We start from the raw sequence: 25243 nt of genomic DNA, 5'->3' as shown, positions 1-25243 counted from the left end.
GTGCCCTGCAGTATCCCTCCCTGACGCCCGAAGCAACTCCGCCCAGCTGATTGCAGCCCTGCCTCTTGAAGCCTCACATCCCAGACCATTCCGCACCTCACCGGGCTTCCCTGCAACCAGAAGGCACAGACCCAATGAGCGGGTGGCCAGTGCTGCCCATCTGACCCCCACAAGTCACATGCCCAGGCCCTTTGTTGAGTTTTTAATCACATGCTGGGAAATTTATTTCACTTTCCTCACAATAAGTGTGGTTCAGTAGCATTCCCTATTTGGAGAGGTGAGAGAACCAAAGCTCTGAGTCCATGTGATCACGTAGCAGAGATTCATACCCAGGTCTGCCCACTCCCAGCTAGCACCTGTGGCCATCACCAGCATGCTGCTCCAAGTCATTGGCCAAACCAACTTCAGGGAGTTCGCTACAGGTAAGAACTTAGCTTCTGGGTTTACCTTCTAACTGGTAAACAGGTGCATTGCTCTGATTCTGTTTACCAAACTGCTTTCCAGAACACTGCCCTTCACATCCACTGGATGAAGGTGCTTATTGTGCTACACCTGTGTCATCACTGGCTATTACTGCTTAGAAACTTTAAAACTCATGCCATTGCTCGAATTTCCAGTTGTTTTTTAAAGGATTTGAACATTACCTTGTGTTTGCTAGCCTATTGGGTTACTCTTACAGTATAACATCACCCCTAATGAGATGACACATAAGAGTCTTAAAAATAGTGGTGCTCCATACAGACTGGCCTCAGCTCATGTAAAATTGAAGGCCAGGCACACTTAGACTGGTTCACAAGCAGCCTAGAAAAGGAAACGACAGAGAAAGTAACAAGTAACTGAGAGTTATAGTCTAGGGCATTTGTTTTACAATCTTATTTTCTTGAATATTTGTAAGTATTCTAAGGAGTGAATTGTTGACATATACAGATGTAGAAAGTCTTATGTTGAACAATATTACATTGTCATTTCTATAGATCAAATCTCTATAGCAGCAATGGAGAACCTTTTGAAGACCGAGTGCCCAAACTGTAATAAAAAAACCCACTTATTTACTGCAAAGTGCCAGCATTGCAATTAAACCTGAATACTGAGGATTTTATTTAGAAAAAACAACTGTCATCCAATGCTTGGCTGCTGGGGTGACTTGGCTTTCATGGTGACGGAGGGCTCTATATTCCTGCTGAGGCTCATGTGCCATTAGTTTGCCACCAGTGCTCTAAACTATCAAAGATCTCACATGGTAATTGCCATCTATCAGAAATAGGTAGGATCGGGGATTTAGCTCAGTGGTTCTGCTACCTGCCTCAAAAGCGCAAGGTCCCAGGTTTGATCCCCAGTACCAAAAAATCCCCACAAAACTAGGTTAGCCATGGAGGTGAAGTAACATCTTCTAGAGTTACATTTAAAAACTAAAAAGACACAGGTAAAATTAATTTTAATAATGTATTTGGTATATGAAATATTTCAACTTGAAATCAACATACTGAGAAAATACATCACATTTTTTTCATAGTGAGTTTTTGCAATTTGGTATTTTATACCTTGAGGACTGTCCAATTCCATCAGGCCAAGGATTACATCCACAGGAAGACGGGGAAGTCTAGAGCAACAGTTATAGGCTTTTGTTACGGTTTGTGGTTAGATGTCCCCCCTCCCCCAAAGCCTTATGTGGATGAGGTGGGACTTTCTTTTTCAGAGGTAGTTGAATCTACAGTGTGTGATGCTGGGGTTAAGGGCGTGTGATTACTAAACCTCTACATGTGAGTGATTAGTTTGGCACCGCCCTAATCCCAGTAGTCTGAATAAGATGAAAGGGGCAGAAAGATGCTTTTAAACCCTCTTGTTACCTTTGCTACCTTGTGCATGCCATATTGTTTCTCCTCTGGGATGCCTGTACAACAACCACCCTGCTTTGGAGCCAGCCAATTATGGACTGAAACCTCTATGAACTGTAAACCAAATAAACGTCTTCCCCTCCAAGTTTGGGTGTCAGGGGTATTTTGTCTCAGTAATGAGAGAAAAGCCTTCCTCGAGTGCTCTAGCCTATGCTTTACTAGGAATGTAATTTATAAAAACAGTATCCTTCTTGCCTTTTTGTGGGGACTAGAGAAAAGTTACCTTGAAGTCTATTTTTTAAATCCAAATATTAAAAAGTATAAATTAGCTTAAAACATGAATTAAAGGCTACATTCATAGGTTAGCTTAAAACATGAAATTTAAAAGTAATGCCCTTCCATATTCCATTTCCTCTTTGTAAGAACATTTTTTGTCAATGTCTTATACTCTGAGTAACTATTCTGAAGATTGTGCATTAACTATTGTTTTTTCTTACCATTTTGTTAGGAAATTTTGTCTTTAAAAAACCCAAAACTCTCCAAGGGCAATCCTGTTTCCATAAAGCAGGACGGTGTTCTCTGGCTGTGAAACTACAACTCCTACCCTGAGTCTGCACACTCCTGTGCATGGTTCAGTGTTTGCTGAGTCATGCTGAGCAAAGTCCCTGCGCTGTCCACCAGCTCGGTGTCATCACCCTCCCCAGGAGTGCACTGCCACCGTGGGCAGTCATTATGAAGCCAGCATTTCTACCACCACCGGCATCCCAAACAGCTGCAACCTCCACACCTCACTGCCCATGGGAGTCACCCACGTCCAGTAATAGGTATTCTAGGTTAACAGTGACAAGTGCTGAAGGCAAAGAATAAAGAACACAGAGGCAGGATGTGTGTGTGACCCATCTGTGGAGATTTTGGGAACAATGGCTAAGAAAGCCTCCTTGAGAAGATGACATTTAAGAAAAGGCCCGAAGCCATGGGTTAAGAGACAATATTCACACCAGGCAAAGTGAAAAGAAAATGCCAGGCCTGGGCGGAAGTGAGTCCACCTGACAGAGTCTGCGAGGCAGAGCGCAGTGGAGGCACCAGTTCTGGAGGCGGCAGTACGGCTTCAGACTTCACACAAGTGAGCGACTAAGTGAATGACTGGAAAAGCCCACAGGGATAGGCAGGAGCAGCACGGCCTTACCTAGGCCTGGAGAGTAACTACCTGCTGGAAGCATTCCACAGGGGCAAGGTGACAAACAGTGCACCTGAACAATATGACACCATCCTATAAATTATAATTCGATAAGACAAAAAATAAATAAACAGAAATTGAAATAGTCCCTGGTTGCATATTCTGATTGCTGGGGCTGCACACAGAAACCAGACTGCCCAAATATCATGGATGGTAACAACAGTGGTATGTACTGGTGTAAGTAAAAATATTTATATATATACTTAAATTCTTCTAAAACATAAAAATTACAACAGTTTTCTGAAATTACAGCTTTGGCAGTGAGTAAAGTCACAATAAAGAATAATATACTCTAACTTTCCATAGCAGCTTTTTTTTCTAAAAAAGGAAAAAGCTCATGTCTTATAGAGACATTAATTTGGATAAGCACATATTTTTCTTACGGTTTCATTAAAATATTTATTTTAATAAAATGGACAGAAGAATCCTGAAGGTCACCTCAAACCTGAAGAGTCCCAGGTGTCACGACAGGGTTAAAATTTTGCTAGCAAACAAGTGAATTAAAATCCAGGCAGAGACAGGCAGGTCTGTGTACGCCCTACCGAGGTCCTGAGTCGCGCAGAAGACGCCGAATCACCTTGCTGCAGACACGCAGAACTGCCTACACCCTACTGAGGTCCCCAGCCGCATGGAACACATGCCGAATCAGCCCCCTGCAGACAGGCAGGTCTGTGCACACCCTACCGAGGTCCTGAGTCAAGCAGAAGACACCGAATCGCCCACTGCAGACAGGCAGCCACCTGATTCCACACTACAAAGACGCATAGGACACCAGACCATCAGACCAAGGTACTGAGTCCCACTGTTCCCGGCCCAGAGGTAGAGGCTTCTGAGCCGTTGTCCCACTGCTCCTGGTCCAGAGGAAGGGGCTTCCCGGTCACCATCCCTCCCACTGCTCCCAGCACAGAGGAAAGGGCTTTTGGGCCACCTTCTGTCCCGCTGCTCCTGGCCCAGAGAAAGGGGCTGCCAGGCGACCATCCCACTGCTCCTGGTCCAGAGGAAGGGGTTTCCCAGCCACCATCCTTCTGGCTGCTCCCAGCCCACAGGAAAGGGCTTTTGGGTCACCATCCCTACCACTGCTCATGGCCCCTGTCCCACCCCACCCAGCTCTGAGGAGGTAATCTGTGCAGGCACTAACAGCCTCCCGCCCCAGTCGAAATGAGAAAACACGTGAATAAGTCTCAAAACCAGACTTCCAGATAACCTACAGCAACCCCAAAGGGAAATGGGATGGAACACTCTGATACTCAACCACCTGGACCCACTGAACTGGCAACAAAAGGGGATCTGGAAAAAATGAAATCAGAAATAATTTCTCAGATAACAGGAGAAATTGTGCCCCTAGTGCAAGACATGATTAATAAATCTAGAGAGGAGCTCAGGAACATGATGGAATCCCAACATAAGAAACAAATGGAATCCATAAAACAGATGCAAATAGATTTCCAGGAGATGAAAAACTCCATTGAAAATCTACACAGCAGAATGAGCCAATGTGAGGACAGAATTTCAGATATAGAAGATAGGATTGCAATTAGTGACCAGGAAAAGAAAAATTGCTTCAAAATTATAAGGTAACATGAGCAATCAATCCAGCAGCTGCTAGATGATGCAAAAAAGAATAACATAAGACTGATTGGGCTCAATGAAAAAACAGGAGAGAGTGCAGATGACATAAAAAATCTCTTCACAGAAATAATGGCAGAAAACTTCCCAAGCAGGGGAAAAGAGCTTGACATACAGATAAGTAGGCATATAGGACTCCAAATAGCCTTGATCAAAAAAAAATCTACACATAGGCATATAATTGTTACGATTCCAGAAACTCAACAGAAGAACAAAGTTCTCCAAGCAGTCAGAGAAAACAAACAAATCACATACAAAGGAAAGTCCATCAGAATCACAGCAGACTTCTCAACACAAACCCTCAAGGCAAGAAGAGCTTGGAGTGACATATTCCAAGCCCTAAAAAAAAAGAGCCTCCAACTCAGATTGATGTACCCTGCAAAACTATCTTTCAAAATGGATGGAGAAATACGATACTTTCATGACAAAGAGCACCTTAGGAACTTTGTGACTACCAAACCAGCACTCCAAAGAATTTTACACAATATCCTAAGAACAGACATTGAGGATCACAACCCCAGGAAGCAAAGCAGAATGAACCCATCTGGCATGACAAGAAATTCAATGGAAAGGGGGAGAACCCAACAAAAAGAAAAAGTCATGGCAATGACAAGTCAATACGTTTCAGTTATAACCATCAATGTTAATGGTCTCAATTCACCAATCAAAAGAAATAGAATGGCAGAATGGGTCAAGAAGCAAAATCCAACAATATGCTGCATACAAGAAACACACTTAATTCAAAAGGAAACTCACAGACTGAAAGTTAAAGGGTGGAAAACAATACTGCATGAGACAGGAACCCAAAAAAAAGCAGGAGTAGCTATCCTCTTGGTAGATCAAGTAGATTTCAAACCAACACTGATTAAGAGAGATGAAGAAGGACACTACATCCTTGTAAAGGGAAGAATCCAAGAGGAAGAGATGACAATCATAAATATCTATGCAGCAAACACTAGTGCACCCAACTACATAAAACATAGACTAACAGACATGAAAAGTCATATATGCACTAATACAATTGTAGTGGGGGACCTCAACACCCCACTGTCACAAACAGATAGATCAACTAGACTAAAAATAAGTAATGAAATACTGGAACTCAATCGAACTCTTGAACAAATGAACTTAACAGATGTTTACAGAGTCTTCCACCCCACAAAATTCTTCTCAGCTGCACATGGGTCATTCTCCAAAATAGACCACATCCTCACACACAGAACATGTTTAAGTAAGTGCAAAGGAACTGAAGTTGTCCCTTGTACATTGTCAGACCATAGTGTGATGAAATTGGAGATCCATAGCAAAAGAAACTCAAAATATTTCATAAACACATGGAAATTGAACAACACCCTTCTGAATAACCAATGGGTCACAGAGGAAATTAAAGAAGAAATCAGACAGTTCCTTCAATGAAATGACAATGACGTTACAACATATTGGAATCTATGGGACACAATGAAAGCTGTCTTGCAAGGGAAATTCATAGCAGTGAATACGCATATTAGGAAAACAGAACAATCCCAATTAAACAACCTGATGCTGAACCTCAAGCTTCTAGAAAAACGAGAGCAGGACAACCCCAAAGCTCATACAAGGGAGGAAATTATAAACATCAGAGGGGAAATTAATGCAATGGAGACTAACAGAACAATACAAAAAATCAATGAAGCCAAGGGTTGGTTCTTTGAAAGAATCAACAAAATTGACAAACCTTTAGCCAACCTTGTCAGAAAAAGGCAAGAAAAGGCCCAAATCCATGCAATTAGGAATGAAAAGGGTGAAATGACAACAGACCCAGCAGAAATCCAGAGGATCATCAATATCTACTTCCAGAACCTATACGCCAATAAGACGGACAACACAGAAGAAATGGACAGATTCCTAGATACATATGAATTATCAAATTTGAACGAAGAAGACCTAAAAATTCTGAACAACCCAATATCAACCAATGAAATTGAAAATGTAATTAAAAACTTATCAACTAAGAAAAGTCCGGGCCCTGATGGCTTCACTGCTGAATTCTACAAGACATTTAGAGAGGAACTACTGCCACTACTGTTGAAACTCTTCAATGAAATTGAAAGGGAAGCAATACTCCCAAATTAATTCCTGGAAGCAAGCATCACCTTGATCCCCAAAGCAGAGAAAGACCCAACTGAAAAAGAGAACTATAGGCCAATCTCACTAATGAACATAGATGCAAAAATCCTTAATAAGATACTGGCAAACAGAATGCAGAAGATCATCAAGAAGATCATACATCCTGATCAAGTGGGATTCATCCCAGGGATGCAGGAATGGTTCAATATATGAAAATCAATTAATGTAATACACTATATCAATAGAGCCAAGGACAAAAACCATATGATTATCTCCATAGATGCAGAAAAAGCATTTGAAAAAATCCAACATGCATTTATGATAAAAACCCTACAAAAAACTGGAATAGATGGTCTCTACCTCAAACTGATAGACACCATCTATGAAAAACCAACAGCCAATATCATACTAAATGGTCAAACACTGAAATCCTTCACACTCAAATCAGGAACAAGACAAGGATGTCCACTATCACCACTCTTGTTCATTATAGTTCTGGAAACATTAGCCACGGCAATTAGACAAGAGAAAGAAATAAAAGGAATAAAGATAGGAAATGAAGAAGTCAAATTATCATTATTTGCAGATGACATGATACTCTATATAGAAGACCCCAAGAACTCCACCAAAAGTCTTCTAGACTTAATAACCAAATTCACTCAAGTAGCTGGTTACAAGGTCAACACACAAAAATCAATAGCTTTCTTCTACACCAATGACAGACTCACTGAGAGAGAAATAGGGAATTCCTTTCACAATAGCATCCAAAAAACTGAAATACCTAGGAATCATCCTAACGAAAGAAATCAAAGACCTCTTCTCTGAAAACTATGGCACTCTGAAAAGAGAGATTGAAGATGATATCAGAAAATGGACAGACATCCCCTGCTCCTGGGTAGGAAGGATTAACATAGAGAAAATGGCCATACTTCCAAAACTGCTATATAGATTTAATGCAATTCCAATTGAGATCCCAGCAGCATACTTCATAGATCTTGAGAAAACAATTCAAAAATTCATTTGGAGCAAGAAGAGACCCAGAATAGCAAAAGCAATTCTAGGTAACAGAGACATGGCAGGGGGTATCACAATCCCCAACCTGAAACTATACTACAAAGCTACTGTGATAAAAACAGCATGGTACTGGCAAAGAAACAGACCTGAGGGCCAGTGGAACAGATTAGAAGATGCAGAAACAACGCCAGACACACTCAGCCATCTCATCTTCGATAAAGGAGTCAAACACCCTCACTGGAGGAAAGATAGCCTCTTTAATAAATGGTGCTGGAAAAATTGGGCTTCAACTTGCCAAAGATTAAAACTAGACCTGTATCTCTCACCATGCACTAAACTAAAATCAAAATGGATTAAAGATCTAAATATTAAAATAGAAACTCTGAACCAGTTGAACAGAGGTTAGGTAGAACCCTTGAAGACATTGGTGTAGGAAAAGATTTTATGAACAAAACCTCAGTTGTCTGTGAATTAGCACAATCAACAAATGGGATCTCTTATTAAAAAGCTTCTGCACAGCAAGAGAAACCACCAGCAGTGTGAAGAGACAACACATAATGTGGGAAAAAATCTTCACCTGCTCTTCCTCAGACAAAGGTCTACTATCTTGAATCTATAAAGAACTTACAAAGATCAGACCTCCCAAATTTAAAGACTCAATCCAAAAATGGGCATCTGAAATGAACAGACATTTCTCAGACAAAGAAGTAGAAATAGCAAATAAATACATGAAAAAATGTTCAACATCACTCACTGGTCATTCAAGAGATGCAAATGAAAACAATGCTGAGATTCCACTTCACTCCAGAAAGAATGGCTGCTATCATGAAATCAACCAATAACCAATGCTGGCGGGGCTGTGGGGAAAGAGGAACCCTGCTCCACTGCTGGTGGGAGTGTAGACTGGTGCAACCACTGTGGAAATCAGTATGGAGATACCTCAAAGAACTAGGACTGGAAGTCCCATTTGACCCCACTATTCCACTGCTGGGGCTCTTTCCCAAAGAATTAAAAGAATCATACCACAGTGATATTTGTGCGCCCATGTTCATACCAACACAGTTTGTAATAGCTAAAGCTTGGAAACAGCCCAAATGCCCATCAACTGGAGACTGGATAAAGAAAATGTGGGGTTTTTTTATAAATAGAGTACTACTCAGCCATAAAAAATGAGAAATTAGAGATATTTATAGCTAAGTGGATGCACACTGAGGGAATACTCTTAAGTGAAATAAATAGGACACACATGTGTAAATACCGAATAGTTTCTCTGGTGTGAGAAACTGAAAGTGTAAATCAGGGCTAAATGTATAATGGGTAATGTGAAATAGGAAGAAAAGGGGCAAAGGGGAAGGAAGTGGGAGGGCTAGGGGAAAGGATAGAAGGGAATGGGATTAATATGAGAAAACGGAAAAATAGGAACAAAATCTTTGTAAACAGGGAGGACTGGAGGGATTGAAGGGAGGGCTGGGCAAGGGTGAAAAATAAGAACCAAGAGAGACTATGTAAAGGTGCAAATTTCCAATGATGAATGTCATTATGTTGTATACCTAAAATGTACCAATTATTAGAATGAATAATCGATAATGTAAAATAGGAAGAAAAGGTCCAAAGGGGTAGGAGTAGTGGGAGGGGCAGGGGAAAGGAAAGAAGGGAAAGGAAAAAATGATGAGAAATGGAAAAAATGGAAATAGTCTTTGTAAATAGGGAAGGGTGGAGGGCGTGAAGGGAGGGCTAGGAATGGGGAAAAAATAAGAACCAAGATGCATTATGTAAAGGTACAATTCCCAATGAGAAATGTAATTGTGTTGTATACCTACAATGTACCAATAAAAGAATTTAATACAAAAAAATAAATAAATAAAATCCAGGCAAATATACTTTAAATTTTCATCTTCTTGTCCTTACTTCTGTAACATATTGTAACACAATATTCTTATTCTGAATATGCTTATTCAAAAATCATGGTCACAAGCCCTGAGTGTTTCATAAAGCTTTGTTTTCATAATGCCTAGATAAATGTTATTTGCTAATTTTTTATTCTGCTATCTTTGTTTTCCTTTGCTTCATCTGTCTTCTTTTCTTTCCACAAATTTCCGAGGACAATTCCTAAAAAGAGGATTATTCCTATTGTTCGGTTGGAGGTGAATTTATCCCAACAGTCTGCAGGACTGTGGATGTCCAGAGTGTGGATCTGTAAGGGAAGACCAAAGTGCTGCATTAGGACATCTGGACCCTGGGGCATCACAGATAAAGAAACCAATGCAGACAGAAACAGTTAATTAGTTATGGAATTGTAAGTAAGTGGGAGCCCCTGCTGTACCCCAAACTGCCTCCCAAGCAGGAAAAATCTACATATCTGTCACTGGAATCAGCTAAGGTGTGTTTGGATTAGGAGCTTCTGGCGGAGGGATGTGCAACTGCTTTGGGAGGCAATCCATGCCACTCAATTCTCCAACAGGAGTAGCACCCTTTACCCCCAATCCAAAATGCTCCAAGATCTAGCACTGACATGAGAGCTGTCAGCAAAGCACGAGTGGAAAGTTACACACCTGGCCTCATGTGACAACACAGCCAAAATGAGGTGCAATAAAAATGTTACATAAAACTGCCTTCAGACTATATGAATAAGGTGCATGAAACATGAATATATTTTGTGTTTACTTGGGTACCATCCTTGAGACAGCTTATTATGTATATATGAATATTAAAAAAACCCCAAAAAACTCCAAACCTAAAACCCTGCTGGCCCCAACCCTCTGAGACAAGGGACACTCACCCTGTCTTTAGCAAACCCTTCCCTACACAGACTGATTCGAAGCCATCCTCCCTGCAACACCCACCACCAAGTGCCAGCTCTGTTCTACGGAGTAGTCTTTCAGGAAGAACAAATCCATCTGGGCAGGATGATGCTCGTGCAGGGCTGTCTGGTGTAATGGAATACTCTGAGCATTCCCAGCTCTCATTCACTAAATGACCCCTTCCCCAGTTTATCGTGACAGCCAAAGATGCTGTTGCGATTCTAAACCTCACTCCTATCCCCACTTGAAGGGGACCTGGAGACCATGATCTGCAGAGAGATCTTCCTCTCCCTGAGGAAGTCCTGAGAATATCTCACAGACACTGCCCTGGGGAATCAGAAGACCATGCCCATCCTAAAACACTGCACTGAGGACTGGACAGAGGACCACAAATGCAATTGAGAATAAAATGTGGTGGGTTTCACATAGTTTTATAATATTTATGATTGTTGTCATAATTTCTGCCTTCCTCTGCCATCTGATATTTAGGTACTTCAATACTAGTGCATGTCCACTACCAGCCTCGATAATCAACTGATGATGACAGCCCAAGTTCATCTAGGTTATAGCCAAAGAGAGGCTGTGGAATTCTGGAAAGAAATCCAGAGAACCACCGATTCACACCTTTAGGGTTTATGGTGAAGGGACAACACAGGAAATACAGCCTACCCAGCTCTAGTCTCCTTCACGTCCTGTGACAGAAGTCTGGCCTACACTGTTGGGTACTTCACAACAATCTGTATAAAATACAGTGTTACCTCAGTTCATGAATGCTTTTATTTATAATTTGGTTCACAAACAGAAATGTTGGGTAAAATTTTGTTTTTGTGTGCAAACTCTGCATCTGGTGATGAATACAGCTGTGGCCATGTTTCCCGCAAGAACAAGAACATGGCCATCTTTTCCAGAACTGCGGAATGAATTAAGTTTGTGAATTGTAGATCAGCTAAATACAGGTTCAATAACATCTGTTTGTTCTATTCAAAGAAAATAACAGCAACAGTCCTACAAAATTAGTCCATCTAATCTGATTTAATCAAAATTAGACAATCATTTTAAAAGTCAGTAATAGAAGCTTGTAGGGGCAAGGAGTATGGTGCTGGGTAAACACCTGAAATGCCCATTTCCTGCCTTCTAGGCAGAACCTTGACGCATTTAGCATTTCATTTCATATCTTAATTGGCACTGCTTTCTATGCCAGTGGAAATCAAACTTCTGAAAGATTAATTTTTTAACCATAGCGAGAAACTCAATTTCATTAAGAAAGGTTTTTTTAAAAAAGTAATTCAACTCAACTTAGACATTGTTTCTGACATTACTGAAAAATTCCCAGATATATGAGAAGTAATTCCAGGAAAACTGAAGGAGAAATCCAGGCTTAGGTTTATATTGTTTATTTAAAATTACACAGCTTTTTCATGACAAATTGGGTCTGAGGAAGGGAAGCTCAAACCAGAACAAGGCAAGAAGCTGACTAAGATGTTCCTTGCCTAGTAAAGAAAAATAGCATTCTGTTTACATAATCAATGCCAAGGAAAAAGAAGAAAAAGGACAAACCTGGTGAGCCAAGTGGGCTCCAACGACGAGGAGAGCAGCATAGTAGGGTGGGGTCTGGGCACAGCTCACTCCTGCTAGGCTCAGCGCCCCCAGCATGGCCACACTGAAGCCACCAAGCCACCACTTGGTGTTCTCTCTGAACAGCAGTGCCGTGGACTTGAGGCCAATCAGAGCATCATCTTTTTTGTCCTAATAGCAGGAAGTAATAAGAAACACTGCTTTACGGGTAATTCTCCTACCATAAAGTTCATATTTTGACATGTACAATTTGGTGGTATTTAAGGCAGTCATAAGGTGCATAACCATCACTACTATTTAACTATTTTAGAACAGGCAGCTACACCACAAGGTGAGAGATGACAGTAATTCCGAAACTGTCTGGTGAGTAGGGGCCATGCAGGCCAAGCAAGGTGACACACAACTACAGAAACTCACCCAGCTCAATCGCCACCAGCCGTGCTCTTTCGGCACTGTACTATGACTCCTAACAACACTCCTACTGGATGAGTTAGAGCTCAGTTCCAATCACACGGTTCCCTTCTGCCTCTGAGTTCTCACATCTCTATAATTTCTTGCATACTGCACTTTCAAGCTTGCTGAAACCACAAGTGTATAAAAATGCTCACTCAGCACACACTCACATCCATCCACTGGCACTTCCAGCCCAACTTACCCCTGCCACCCCTCCAACCCTACCCTTTACACAGCTCGTCTGGATGATGACTCCCATCTAGTTACCTGGTCTTTCCCAGTACCTATATTTTGTCCTCAGGACTGTACTTACCTGAAAAACTCATACTCATGCAGTGTGCGTGATGAGAATAATACTATTTATAATCATGAAAACTCAGAAACAACTTCAATGGACAAAACAGACATACTGTTAATTTGAAATAATTACAGCATGTCAACGGATTATTATGCAGTCTTGAAGGGACAATGACAAGCAGTCAATAAAAATAAGGGAAATGTTTATTAGCCACCTTACATGAGAAAGCTGCCCAATGGAATTGTCAGAGGTGGCACAGAGGGACAGGGGAGCATGGCAGTAAAAGCACAGTCTCTGGAGACCAGGTCTGAATCTCAGACCTGCCACCTACTAACTGTGTGATGAGGACAAGTCACTTCTCTACCTGTCTCATCTGTAAAATGGGGATAATAAAAACACCTTCCTTGCAGGCCCTTATGGGGATTAAATCAGTATTTGAAAAGTATATAAAACAATGTAAAGTCTTTAAAACAGTGCCTATTGTACTGTAAATATTACTTAAATGCTGCAAATAAAATAGAGTGAGTTGAACTCTTTGGTAAACACATAAACATGAAACCCAACTGTTTTGCTGGAACCATGGAACTGTGACTTTCTTTTTAGGAAAAAAAGATTTTCCCCTTATTTTGGCTCTTATTGAATAGCTCTTATAAAATTAACAATACCTAAACCAAAGTTAGAAAACATTATCTCTTTTTTACCTGATGGGCATAAATAGTGTCATAGATCAGGGTCCACATAACTCCAGCAAAGTAGAGAGGCAGGCACACAGATGGGTCACAGGAGCCCTTCACAGCCGACCAGCCAAGCAGTGCACCCCAATTGAAAGTCAGCCCTGCAGTGAGGGAACAGAAGTGGGTGGACTGCAGGTTCCAAGGGAAGGGGGCTGATGGGCTGCATGCCACTAGCTCCATTAATTCTTCTCAGCCCATTAGTTCCATCTTGCAAGAATGGAAATGGGCTGAGTTTAGTTAGCAGGAGCATCTCCTGCTGAGGTAAACAGGAGCTTCACTGAACATTTATCCCACCTACTATGGTGTTTGGGTCAGCCAACAGACAGTGACGCTGGGGCTGGAGCTCAAAAGCCTGTGTTCTTTCCATCTATGAATGAACAGGAACATTTTCACATCCTACAGGCTCATCCCCTCTGAGGACTATAGGGAAATGCCCACAATGGTGACAACTCCCAAATCTACACCTGCAGGCTCCAAACTAGAGACTGAACTTCCAGCAGGACCTCCCTGCTTGTGAGTCCCACTGGCATTTTAAACTCAATGTGTCCCAATGTCCTCTCCTAAACTCTTTTTCTCCTCATCCCCAGGTAGCTGCCCTCCACTGACTCAGTGCCTCTCCTCTGAGGTCCTGGGCATTTGTCACACCACAGGATACTACAGTGGCCTCCAGACTTGCTGCCTTCTCCTCTAGCTCCTTAAGAGATGGTGAATGTGTTATAGCCCTTTTTTTCTCCAAGTACTCAGTGCAATTCCCAGCACAATGTAAAAGTAGAGGTTCAATAAATGTTTTAGTTAAATATACAAGTTTTTGAATATTATCTTGTAGTCTGGAAATGCATATGTTTCTCTTACCAAAAGATTTCCAGGTCAGCTAAAAATATACATTTTTACTTTTTTTTAACAATGAAAAGAGCTGGAAAGGAAAAGAGCTTCCAATGGAAGCATCTTAGGAAAGGATAAACATTCCACTACAACTTTCCCACAAGCCAGGCTCTCATCAGTTTCCTGGACCGTTTTTGTTCTTTTACTAGAAAAGTGTCATGAGAATAACTTTAGGACTATTCTACAGTCTTCTAGAAATAGAATAAGAGAGCCAAGGAGCACATACTTCTATAACAAAGTTTACTCACCTATCCACCTCTCTTTTCACCAGCAAATATTGTATTAAATACCTGCACAGATGCTGGGCCACATATAAAGGATGTTTATCTTGTAGTCATTTACAATTTACTAACGGAGAGACTGGGAGGCGGGCCTAATGCTGTTAAAATAAAGGAAAACCCGAGACAGACTTCTCCCTAGGAGATCTAAGAAGGCAGCACACAAGGGGGGAGTTGTCCATACCAGCAGTGCTTCCTACCCTGTGCCCATGTTCTTCGGGGCACCCTGACCAACCCTCTCTTCGTCACACATCTATATCTTTAAAAAGCACTTCTAAAATACTGTAATGATAATCATAGAAAGATATGCAAGATTTTTTAGCAAAGAATGACTAATTGGCCTCTTTTATGAATATTCTTGGTTTGGAAAATTTCTCGATGTTCTACATATATATATATCATATATAATATATATATACATATTATACATGGTATAGAAAAGCACAGTTTGAGTACGTCGAAGCTCACCCAAGGCTAGCTGAGGCCAGTATGTGATTCTCTTCATCAGGGGGTAGGTGATGACGAGAAGTAACGATGCTGCTCCCAGAGCTATACTAAAAACAGGAAAAGCAGGATTAATGTCACTGTCACTTGGGAATCACTAAATACTATTTGGAAATTTTTAAAATCTTAAATAATGGTTTTTGTTCTATCCCTGGACTTTGGCTTTCCTTATTACAAAGGATGAATAGAAAAATACTTTACACTGACTAAACAATCAAACAAAATAACAGCTGACACATACCGATGAGTGATTTACATTTGTTAGTTCATTACAATCTTCACAATGACCCCAGGACACAAGTAGTTTTATTCTGGTTACATCTTTTTGCAGATAAGGAGATGAAGTAATTTGCTATTGTCACACAGCTTTTCTGTAGCACAGCCAAGACTGAAACCCAGGGTCCAGCCTGCTCAGTTGAGCTCAAGCTCCAGACTAGCCTGGTCATCACCACACACAGCCACTTTAAACTATCTGAAACCCTCAGTGTCTAGCAGACAAGACCTCCTACAAGTGAACTGGGGTCAAGAGGTCCTTCTTTTATTCACAATGGGTGTTAGTTCTCAAGAAAAGGCAGGCATGAGCTGAGAATTTAGCTCAGTGGTTCCACTGCCTGCCTCGTAAGTGCCAAATTCCCAAGTTCAATCCCCGGTACCAAAAAAAAAAAGAAAAGGCAGACATGGAAAATGTAAGATGCTCTTCGGTACCTGAAGGCCAGCTCACAGCACCTCCAGGAAGAACCTCCCAAGGGTGTTTTCCAGTTACTCCTGCTGTCAGCACAAGGCCTGTGTAAGCCTCACCTCTACAGTCAGGCTTAACAGCAATCCTCTACCCCGTCTTTTTTTTCTCCTCCTCAAAGCACTTCGTAAACAGGCAGCTAATGCACAAAAGCTTAGTTATACCTCTATTTAAGAGATACAGGAACGAGTGTTCCCATTTCCCCCGTTGTCACTGATTAGTTACATAGCCTGTTACTGATTAGTTATAGCACAGGGGAAGGACACAGTTCTTTTTGAAAAATGAGTTTACTTACTTGAGCTTTTCCCGAACTTTGGGGATAACCTCCAGCATAAAACATACATATACACATCAGTGTATACAAACTTAGCCTTTGCAAGTGCCTGTGTCCCTTAGGGGACATAAAATGCAAATACTAAAGATAGTTCAGAATACTTTCAATGCTGATCTTTTAACTCTTGGCTGAAAGCATGGTGGGTTTTTGTTGTCATCGTTTTGTTTTGTAATACTGGGGATTGAACCCAGGCCCTTCTCATTCCCAGCACCTCTCCTCCTATTTTTAAAATGTTAAGATAGGGCCTCACCAATTTGCTAAGTTGCCTAGGGTAGGGTTGAACTTGAAATCCTCCTGCCTCAGTCTCCTCCCAGAATGCTGGGATTACTAGGTGTGTGCCACCATGCCTGGATGGCTGAAAGCATTCTTGTGGCAGATTTTACAGTGTGGTGAGTTACTGCATTTATGCGTGATAACTTACAGCTCATGAAAAACAAATTTAATATACCTGTAGTAATTCAGACACAGAAGAACACCCAGTGCCAAGGTCAGCTGTCCCCCGAGAAAAACCAAGGACTGAAAAGCTGAAATGTCTCCAGCAGCTATTGGGCGATTTGCTGTTCTTGTAACCTTAACACAGAAACACAGACAGATGCCTTAGTCTCATGCACAGATGCTGTCACTTAAACAATCAGTCAAGAGACTTCCTTGCCGAAGGCACTGAGAGACAACTGAGTAAAGAATGAAATGAACACTGGAAGTGCTGTCAAGAATGAAAACTGCATAAGCATTGAACAGAGCTAAAAATTCCCATCACTCATTCCCCTTTCATTTGCTTTCCCAACCCCATCTCTACACAAACAAAAGCAAGCAACTTCCTTTTCTAGCTCTGTAGCTACTCAGCACAGCAAACAGGAAGTTCAGTTTCCACAAAGAAAAGAGGCACAAGAATAACGGACACTCTCAGGAAAGGAGAAACTGCAACAATGATGGGTAAGGCTAACACAGCAGCACAGGGGATGCTTTGAGCTGGGAAGCATTACAGTCAGGAATCAGATGTGAAGAGAGAAGGTGTCACCTAGGTTTTTAAGTGGAGTGCTTTTGTTAGCTACTTAAGAAGGGTCTGCCATATCACACTGACTGTGCTCATAAGGTAGGGTGAATTCCCTGTAAAAACGAAGTAGACAAATCATTTGTGCTTTTTTTCCTTTGTAAAATATTAGCCTAAACTCAATCACAAATAGAGGATACTGCCAAAATTTTCAACATTGCTAGAAATTAAGAAGACAAGATCTGGGATTAGAAAGCCTAGCATTTGAATTCTATCACTTACTGGCAAATTATTTAATCTAGCCTTGGGTTACTTATCTGTTAAAGGAAATACAGAGGGAAAAGAAATAATAGCACCCACCTTACCGGGTAAGTAAATGCACTGTCTCAGGTACACAAATATGCAATCACTGTTATCTATTAGTAATTTAACATTTTTTTGTATAGTTGATATCAAAGGCTAGCAGACTGTGCCCTATGGACCAAATCCAGCCTACAGCATGCATGCATGCATGCATATATATATATATATATATATATATATATATGTATGTTTGTGTGTATTTGCTGCTAATGAACTAAGGATGGTTTTTATATTTTTAAATAAATGAAAATTTTTCAAAGGATAATATATGAAAAAATACTAAATTCAAATTTCAGTGTCTACAAATAAAAGTTTTATTCAGAAACCCACTCTTAGCCATTTTGTGTGTGTGTGTGTGTTTTGTTGTTGTTGGTTTTTTGGTACCAGGGATCGAACTTGGGACCTTGCGCTTGCGAGGCAGGTGGCAGAACCACTGAGCTAAATCCCCAGGCCCCCTTATCCATTTTTTAACACATTGTCTATGGCTGCTTTCACACTCTAACAAGAAGTTAATCAATTGCAATGAAGATGATTTGGCCAACAAAACCTAAAATATTTACAAACTGGTTCTGTACAGAAAAAGGCTGCTGCTAGCTGGGCATGGTGGTGCACACCTGTAATCCCAGCACTCAGGAGGCTGAGGCAGGAGGATTTCTGAGTTTGAGACCAGCCTGGGCTACACAGTAAGTTCGGAGCCAGCCTGAACTATAAAGTGAGACCTTGTCTCAAAAAAAAAGAAAGAAAGGAGCTGCTGACTAGATTTATATCATGCTTCACAAGGCAATAAAGTAGCTCCCAAAAACTCAGTCTAGTGGTTAGAGGACCAGAAGTGGATCTTTATGCTTGAGGTGGTTCCTAAGGTTTTAAATTGGAAATAGTATTTTTAATGTTTCAAGATACTTCCATAATTCCAGCAAGAATCTGAGTGCTTGTAATGTGCCATATTGTAAGAGCTACAACGGCATCATTCACAAGTTCTTGCCATTTCTTTTTTTTTTAACCTCTTTAGATATTTTAATTGGTCTTATTAAAATTCTGTGATGAATCACAGATGTTAAGTAACCATATATGTTAATAAATGTACTATACAGATGAATTTTCTGCAGAATTTCTTCTTTGGAAAAATCAATGTTGTTTGGTTTTCTTGGATTCCATCGAAAGTAATTTTCCCAGAGGACCATTGGTCGCTGAATAATTTTCTTTGTTAATCTCTGTATGGACATGTGTTCTAGATTGCCTTCTGTTTACAGATTTTCATCCTTCGATCTGCTGAGTGTCCTCCTGCTCAGGCATTGCATGACTGAAGGAATTGGGGACACAACCCACGCACGGGCATAGAGGGTGCCGTTGGCCTCCACAGGCAGCTGTGCTTAACCAGTTCTTGCCATTTCTAATGTGGATGAAACCATGAGAGGCTCAGTAACGTTCCAAGGTCACAGATGCTGAGGGTTAGCACAGCTTCTCCAGTTCTACTAACCAGAAGGTTCACTCTCCTTCAGTACAGAATTTCCTACTAAGTTCAAAAGGTGCAAATAAACAAACCCAATCAAGAATAAAAATGATGTAACTTGATTATCAAAGCCTAGTCTATGAAACCAGAACACTCATAGCTTACAAAAATAAATCATTCATACCCATGTATTAAGATTAGTATTTTAATGTTCTTAACCTAATTTTTATCACATAATCATGCTGCTGGTAAATTATATGCAACGTCGACAAACAGAACCTATACACCCTTGTAACAATTTAATTACCATTTAATGTATTAGCCCTTTATTTAACTTGCAATGCATTAAGCAAAACCCATGAACATGTCCTTGGTACACTGATTTTAAGAAATTGAGATAAGGATTATAATTAGGCCAATCTTTTTAACCCATCCTTTTAAAGAGATATATAGAATATTTTAAAATGCATGTTAGTAAAACCACCTCAACAATTATAACACATTCTCTTAGTACCTTGCTGTACACCAATAAACCATCTGGGCTCTTCCTTCTATCTGAAAAAAGGCATGAAAAAGATAACTAGTCAGCTCCGTTTTACCTACAGGGAAAAAAAAAAATCACTTCAGGAGAACTAAACTGGTCATACTTCACTAAATAAATGGAGAAAGTTGGTTGGTTTGAACATATTATTTTTTAACAAAGCTTTTTCTTTTGGAGTTTTAAGACATGGGAATTTCTTTATCTAGTTCCTTCCAATAGTAACATCTTGCAAAAGTACAGCATGATCTCAAAACCAAGATTTGGGGGGGGGTGGGGAGTGTTGCTGCAGATGGAACCTAGGGCTCTGTGTGCTAGGTAAGCACTCTAGCACTGGTGAACTCCACTGCCAGCCCCTCACAACCAAGATCCCACCATTGCTACAAACAAGATTGTAACACTTTAACAATAAAAAAAAAGATTGTTAACACTACTACCACAAGCATCCCTCAGTTTGCCCTTTAACAGCCACATCCTGCCTCCTTTCTCTATTTCCTGCCAACTTATCTATTCACCATTCTGTAATGTCATTTCAAGGATGCTGCATGAATGGAAGCACACAGCATCTAACCTCTTCAAATTGTTTTTTCTCCTTGATGTACTTCTCTGAAAGGTGGCATGGATTTATTGCTTATTCTTTTTTGGTGCTGTAGTACTCTATGGTATGGATGTATCATACACTGTTTATGCATCCAATGAAGGACATCTGATTGTTTCCAGTTAATTACAACTAAAGCCACTATAAACATTCATGTACAAGCCAGGAGTGGTGACACATCCCTGTGATTTCAACACTCTGGGAGGGTGAGGCAGGAGGACTGCAAGTTCTAGCTCAGGCTAGGTAACCTAGGGAGACCCTGTCTCAAAAAACCAAAAGGGGGCAAAGCTGGAGATGTAGCTCAGGGCAAGGATGTAGCTCAGGGCAGGATGTAGTTCAAGGGCCCTGGGTTGTATCCTCAGAGATGAAAAAAACCAACTAACCCAAAACAGAAAAAATTACAATTTTACATTTCATCTTTAAGTTCCCTATTCACCAATCACAGGTCTTAAATTAGTTTTGGAAGGTAGATTATTAAGAACAAAACGCTTTCCAAATAATCTCAAATGTTTATCTGAACAGATCTAATCCTCATAAATAAATGGAAGTGTCAGCCTCCAAATCAAGAAGGGTGCATCTGCTGGGAAATCAGACACCTCAACCACGTCACTGCATGGAGCTGCTTTGCCATACAGCTCCTGCCACCTTCCTCTACATCCTGTCCTACTGCCGAGCTGCAGTTACCAAATGTAATATACTGTGCGTCACAGTCTGCCCCTGTGCCTGCTGTTCCTTCTGCCTAGCATAGCCTTCAACCTCCAGCCCCCTCCTCTTGTGCCATCTTATCCTGACAGAGTTCAAAGCTAACCCCAGTCCCCTACTCCTGCCAAGTTCTCTCTGGGCCTCCCTTTAGCTGAGAGGTGGGCAGCATTTTCATGGAACTGTCACTGGATTATAATACACCAATCCTGTGGTCAGAAATGTTTCCCTTCATGCAATCTGAGACCCTGTAACTGGTCCCACACACAGCAAGTATTCAATAAATTTCTCTTAATTAAAATGATATGAATGTGACACTGTGCTATAAGCTAAAAATTCTTCTAAGTGTATTTTGCTTAAAGAAAATTCAGATTAGAGGGCTGGGGATTTAGCTCAGTGGTACCACTGGCTGCCTTGCAAATACAAGGTCCAGAGATTGATCCTCGGTACCAAAAAAAGGAAAAAAAAAAAGTTAATGAGAAAATTCAGATTATATGAAAGGCAAACGATTTACTTTATATAAGTTTATAGAAATTATATAATTATATAGAAATTATATAATTCAGTATGGGCTTCCTTTCAATTCAAAATTAATTATTTACACAAGCATTTAATGATCCTGAACATAGGGCACAGCTGCTGGAATAAAAAGCAAACAAAATGGCCTCTCTCAGAAAATAAAGGTCTGTTGAACAACAAAGAAATAATTATACACACATGCTTTAGAGTATGCACAAAATGATCCAGAGGAATACAGTGGGGCAAACTGTTAACTAAAGTTTTTTTCGAGGACGAGGAAGAGACAAGAAGGATGTATACTTTCTAACTTTTCATTTCTGTATTTACAGAATTTTTCTAAACAAGTATGTAATATTTTTCTAAGAAAAAGGAATAAAGTTGTATTTCTTCAAGGAACTAATTATGGTTACTCCTTATCAATGGGGGATACATTCTAAGACCTCCAGTGGATGCCTGAAATCACACAATACCAAACTCCAACTATACTATGCTTTTTCTCATAAATACCTACCAATGGGAAATTAAATTTATCTTTTAGATACAGTAAGCAAGTAATCATAGTAATTAAAACAATAATTATAACAATATACTTTTAGTAAGAGATGTCTTCACACTACCCAGAATGGTGCACAATTTAAAGCTCACAAACTGTTTATTTCTGAAAACCCCCTTTTAATATTTTTGTATTGTGGTTGACAGTGGGTAACTGAAACCCTGAGAAGCAAACTGAGGATAAGGGGGTGCTTCTGTATAGGTAATGCTATCAGCACTGCCTTGGTTCAGTTAGATTAAGAGTTGATTTAGGAACACAGCTCAGTGATAGAGCAGGCACTTAGCACAGTTGTATGGAGGAGTCCCTGGGTTCCATTCCCAGTATCAACCACCAAAAAAAAAAAAGAAGTTAGGGTTCCAAAGTACATCTCAAAGGCAGGGATGACTAAGGTTCAGGATGGAATCCATTCCTAGCCTTTAATTTCTTTACCTTCACCTTCCAAATTTCTCACTGTCAAAATACACACTTTGCCCTGTGGACACTTGTGTTGAGAAAGGAAGTGAAGTGCACCTGCATGGCCAGCTGTTCCCTCATGCCCACACTTCTCATGCTGGAGGTCAGTGTGAACACTAAGTGATCTTGTTGCTTTATGTGGCACTCAAAAGTGACCCAACCATGGCATTCTGCAAAACTGAGAGTTGCTGCTCTGTTCCTTTCCAGGATGAAACTACCTTTTTATCATAGTCACGGTCCCACATGTCATTAATAGTACAGCCTGCTCCACGCATCAGAATAGCTCCAGTGCCAAAGAGGGATAACATGTACCAATCTGGAAAACACCCAGGCTCAGCTGCCAAACTAATGCTCCAGGTACACGGCAAATATAACAGCCAGGTTCCTAAGCAAAAGTAGAAAGACAAAAAAGGTAGGAATTCAAGTCAGTTAACTGGTCTTCATTTGTTTAACTACCATGTCCTAAAGAAACACTATAAGCAAAATTTTAAAAAACACTTTAAGAAACTCAGAAATATACACATCATATTATAAAGGACTATTCTCCCTAATATGTAAAGAACCCCTAGAAATGGAGAATAAAAAGATAAGTCATCCAATTAGGAAACACCCCAAAGACATAATAAAAGTAATATTCATGGAGAAGAAATATACAAATAAATGGCTCTTCTACATAAGAAGACACACTCGGGCTGAGGATTTAGCTCAGTGGTTCCACCATCTGCCTTGCAAGCGCAAGGTCCTGAGTTCAATCCCCAGTACCAAAAAAAAAAAAAAAAAAGAAGACACACTCAACTTTGAGAAACACACATTAAAACTACATTTCAGTAACATTTTTCATCTATCAGAACTAAAGATTCCATTAAAAAGAAAAAAATTTACAAAGGAAAATGTGTCATCAACTATAATGCAGTGTCAGAAAACAAAATTTCCTTGGCAACAAGTAGTCTGTATTGTAAGTATGGGGTTTACTTACTGATGGGAATCTGTATGGTTCCTCTACATAAGAGCTCCTGTGGAAAGAGCAGTGAGACTTCCCCATTGGCATGTAAGGTGAGTGACACTAGGCACTAAGGTTTCTCAGGGCTTTAGTCTTGGATTCATTTGTAAAGGAAGGAAAAAGATATCTACCTCACCGAGTTGTGATGAGATGACAATATTAGCAACGATGGTTTGCAGGGGTTTCCATAGGACGTTGATAATTTTCACAACAATCCTATGAGGCTGGAGCTATTTTTATTACACCAACTTTATAAATACAGATGCTGAACCAGAGAGGAAGTAATTTATCCAAGGTATGCAGGTAAAAAGTGGCCATAGGAGAATTCCAACCCAGGCAACGTGTCTATAGTCTATGCCTTAGGTCAACTATGTATACTTAAATATACAACATTTAGATTCTACTTCTTGTGCCTACTGATTCCCAGCAACATGTTTTTCTGTCTTTTCTCCTGTCTTGTCTATGACACTTTGATTCCTTATGCTCCCTTCTGTAAAGAAAGATGCAGAGATAGTAAGGGTAAGAGACAAATAGGTTGCAGAAAGAAATGTTTATTGTGAAAAAAGGATAATCTCTGGGAGATGAAGTAAAGGGAGCAAGTTCTAAAAGGTGATGGGCAGATTAAACCAAGTCTAGGACTCATTCACCTAAGAGATTATCTTTAAGATAACACAACCATAAACGCACTGCTAATTTGGTGGAAAGAATACCACCTGCTGAAACTTCCTGAAGTAATGTGGGTTGACTGACCCATTTACCTTCTCCAAAAAGAAAACCACTACTGGCTTATGAAAGTGACAAGATACACCTTCAATAAAGTAAAACAACAAACATAAAATTACCCCACAAGAGGAGAATTTAAATAAAGAAATATTAAACCAGGAATTCCAGCACTGTCAATTACTGTTCCTAGCATATGCAGTAGGGGCTCAAAAAGGTTTGCTGAATGAATTCTAAGTTTTATAAAAAAATTAGAGCCAAAGCATGTAGGCTGATATCATCTTAACATACATGACTATAAACACAATTTTCTCTAATCCCCATTTATGCAGGAATAATGGCCTTTATGTCAGGCATTGTTCAAAGTACTTAACATGTGTTTGTGGAACTTCACGTAACCTTATAGAGTATTAGTATCTTCATTTTATAGGTAAGAAGTAAAGCTCAGAAAGGTTAAGTACTTTAACCAAGCTTCCTGAATGGATAGTCAGATCCAAGAGATCTGGCTCCAGGACTCAGCCCATAAGCCTGTGATGGCCTCCTGTTACACTGAGCATGAGTGAGCTTGATCTCAGCCCGCCTCTGGGGCTCAGGGCTCAGGGCGGGAGGCCGACGCGTTCCTGGGGAGGTCGCCTCCCAGCGCCCGAGTCGCACTCACCGATGGGCTTGTCCAGGCGCATGAGGCGCAGGTAGGGCTGCAGGGGGCGGGGCGCAGCGCTCACCACCGCCGCGGCCGACAGGCCCAACGCGCGCGCGCGCGGCTCCCGCCGGGCCGGGGTCCGCCTGCCCCCCACTCCGAGCGCCCCTGCCGCACGCGCCAGGGCCAAGGGGCGGCCACGAGAGCCCCATAGCCAGGCTGGAACCAGGGCCCCTAGGCCCCGCGCGAAGCTGGCTCCCCGCAAGGCCTGCATAACGACCGGCCAGGCGCGCGGTGACGTTACTTCCG

The 25243-nt window shown here is 40.8% G+C and overlaps 1 protein-coding gene and 1 pseudogene across 2 annotated transcripts in view; both read right to left on the bottom strand.

Moving 5' to 3' along the window:
* Positions 1–1705, bottom strand: part of LOC110347191 (M-phase phosphoprotein 6 pseudogene) — a 10178-nt pseudogene extending 8473 nt beyond the window's left edge. The window contains exon 1 of the transcript XR_015446557.1: positions 1542–1705. The product of XR_015446557.1 is annotated as an M-phase phosphoprotein 6 pseudogene (transcript). The remainder of the gene's footprint in view (positions 1–1541) is intronic.
* Coq2 (coenzyme Q2, polyprenyltransferase) lies at positions 1430–25243 on the bottom strand. The gene is made up of 7 exons (XM_004872354.3): positions 24956–25243; positions 22796–22962; positions 16862–16983; positions 15308–15393; positions 13647–13780; positions 12177–12365; positions 1430–10012 (listed from the first exon to the last, which is right to left on the bottom strand). The coding sequence occupies exons 1-7, from the start codon at positions 25206–25208 to the stop codon at positions 9848–9850; spliced, it is 1116 nt and encodes a 371-aa protein (XP_004872411.1). The 5' UTR covers positions 25209–25243; the 3' UTR covers positions 1430–9847.

This window comes from Heterocephalus glaber, unplaced genomic scaffold (assembly GCF_053883595.1).
Source record: "Heterocephalus glaber isolate CG9 unplaced genomic scaffold, H.glaber_assembly_v1.0 deba00001698, whole genome shotgun sequence".
In the NCBI taxonomy this organism is placed as follows: Eukaryota; Metazoa; Chordata; class Mammalia; order Rodentia; family Bathyergidae; genus Heterocephalus; species Heterocephalus glaber.
Note: the sequence above shows the minus strand (reverse complement) of the source record. Positions and strands in the feature narration are given on the sequence as shown.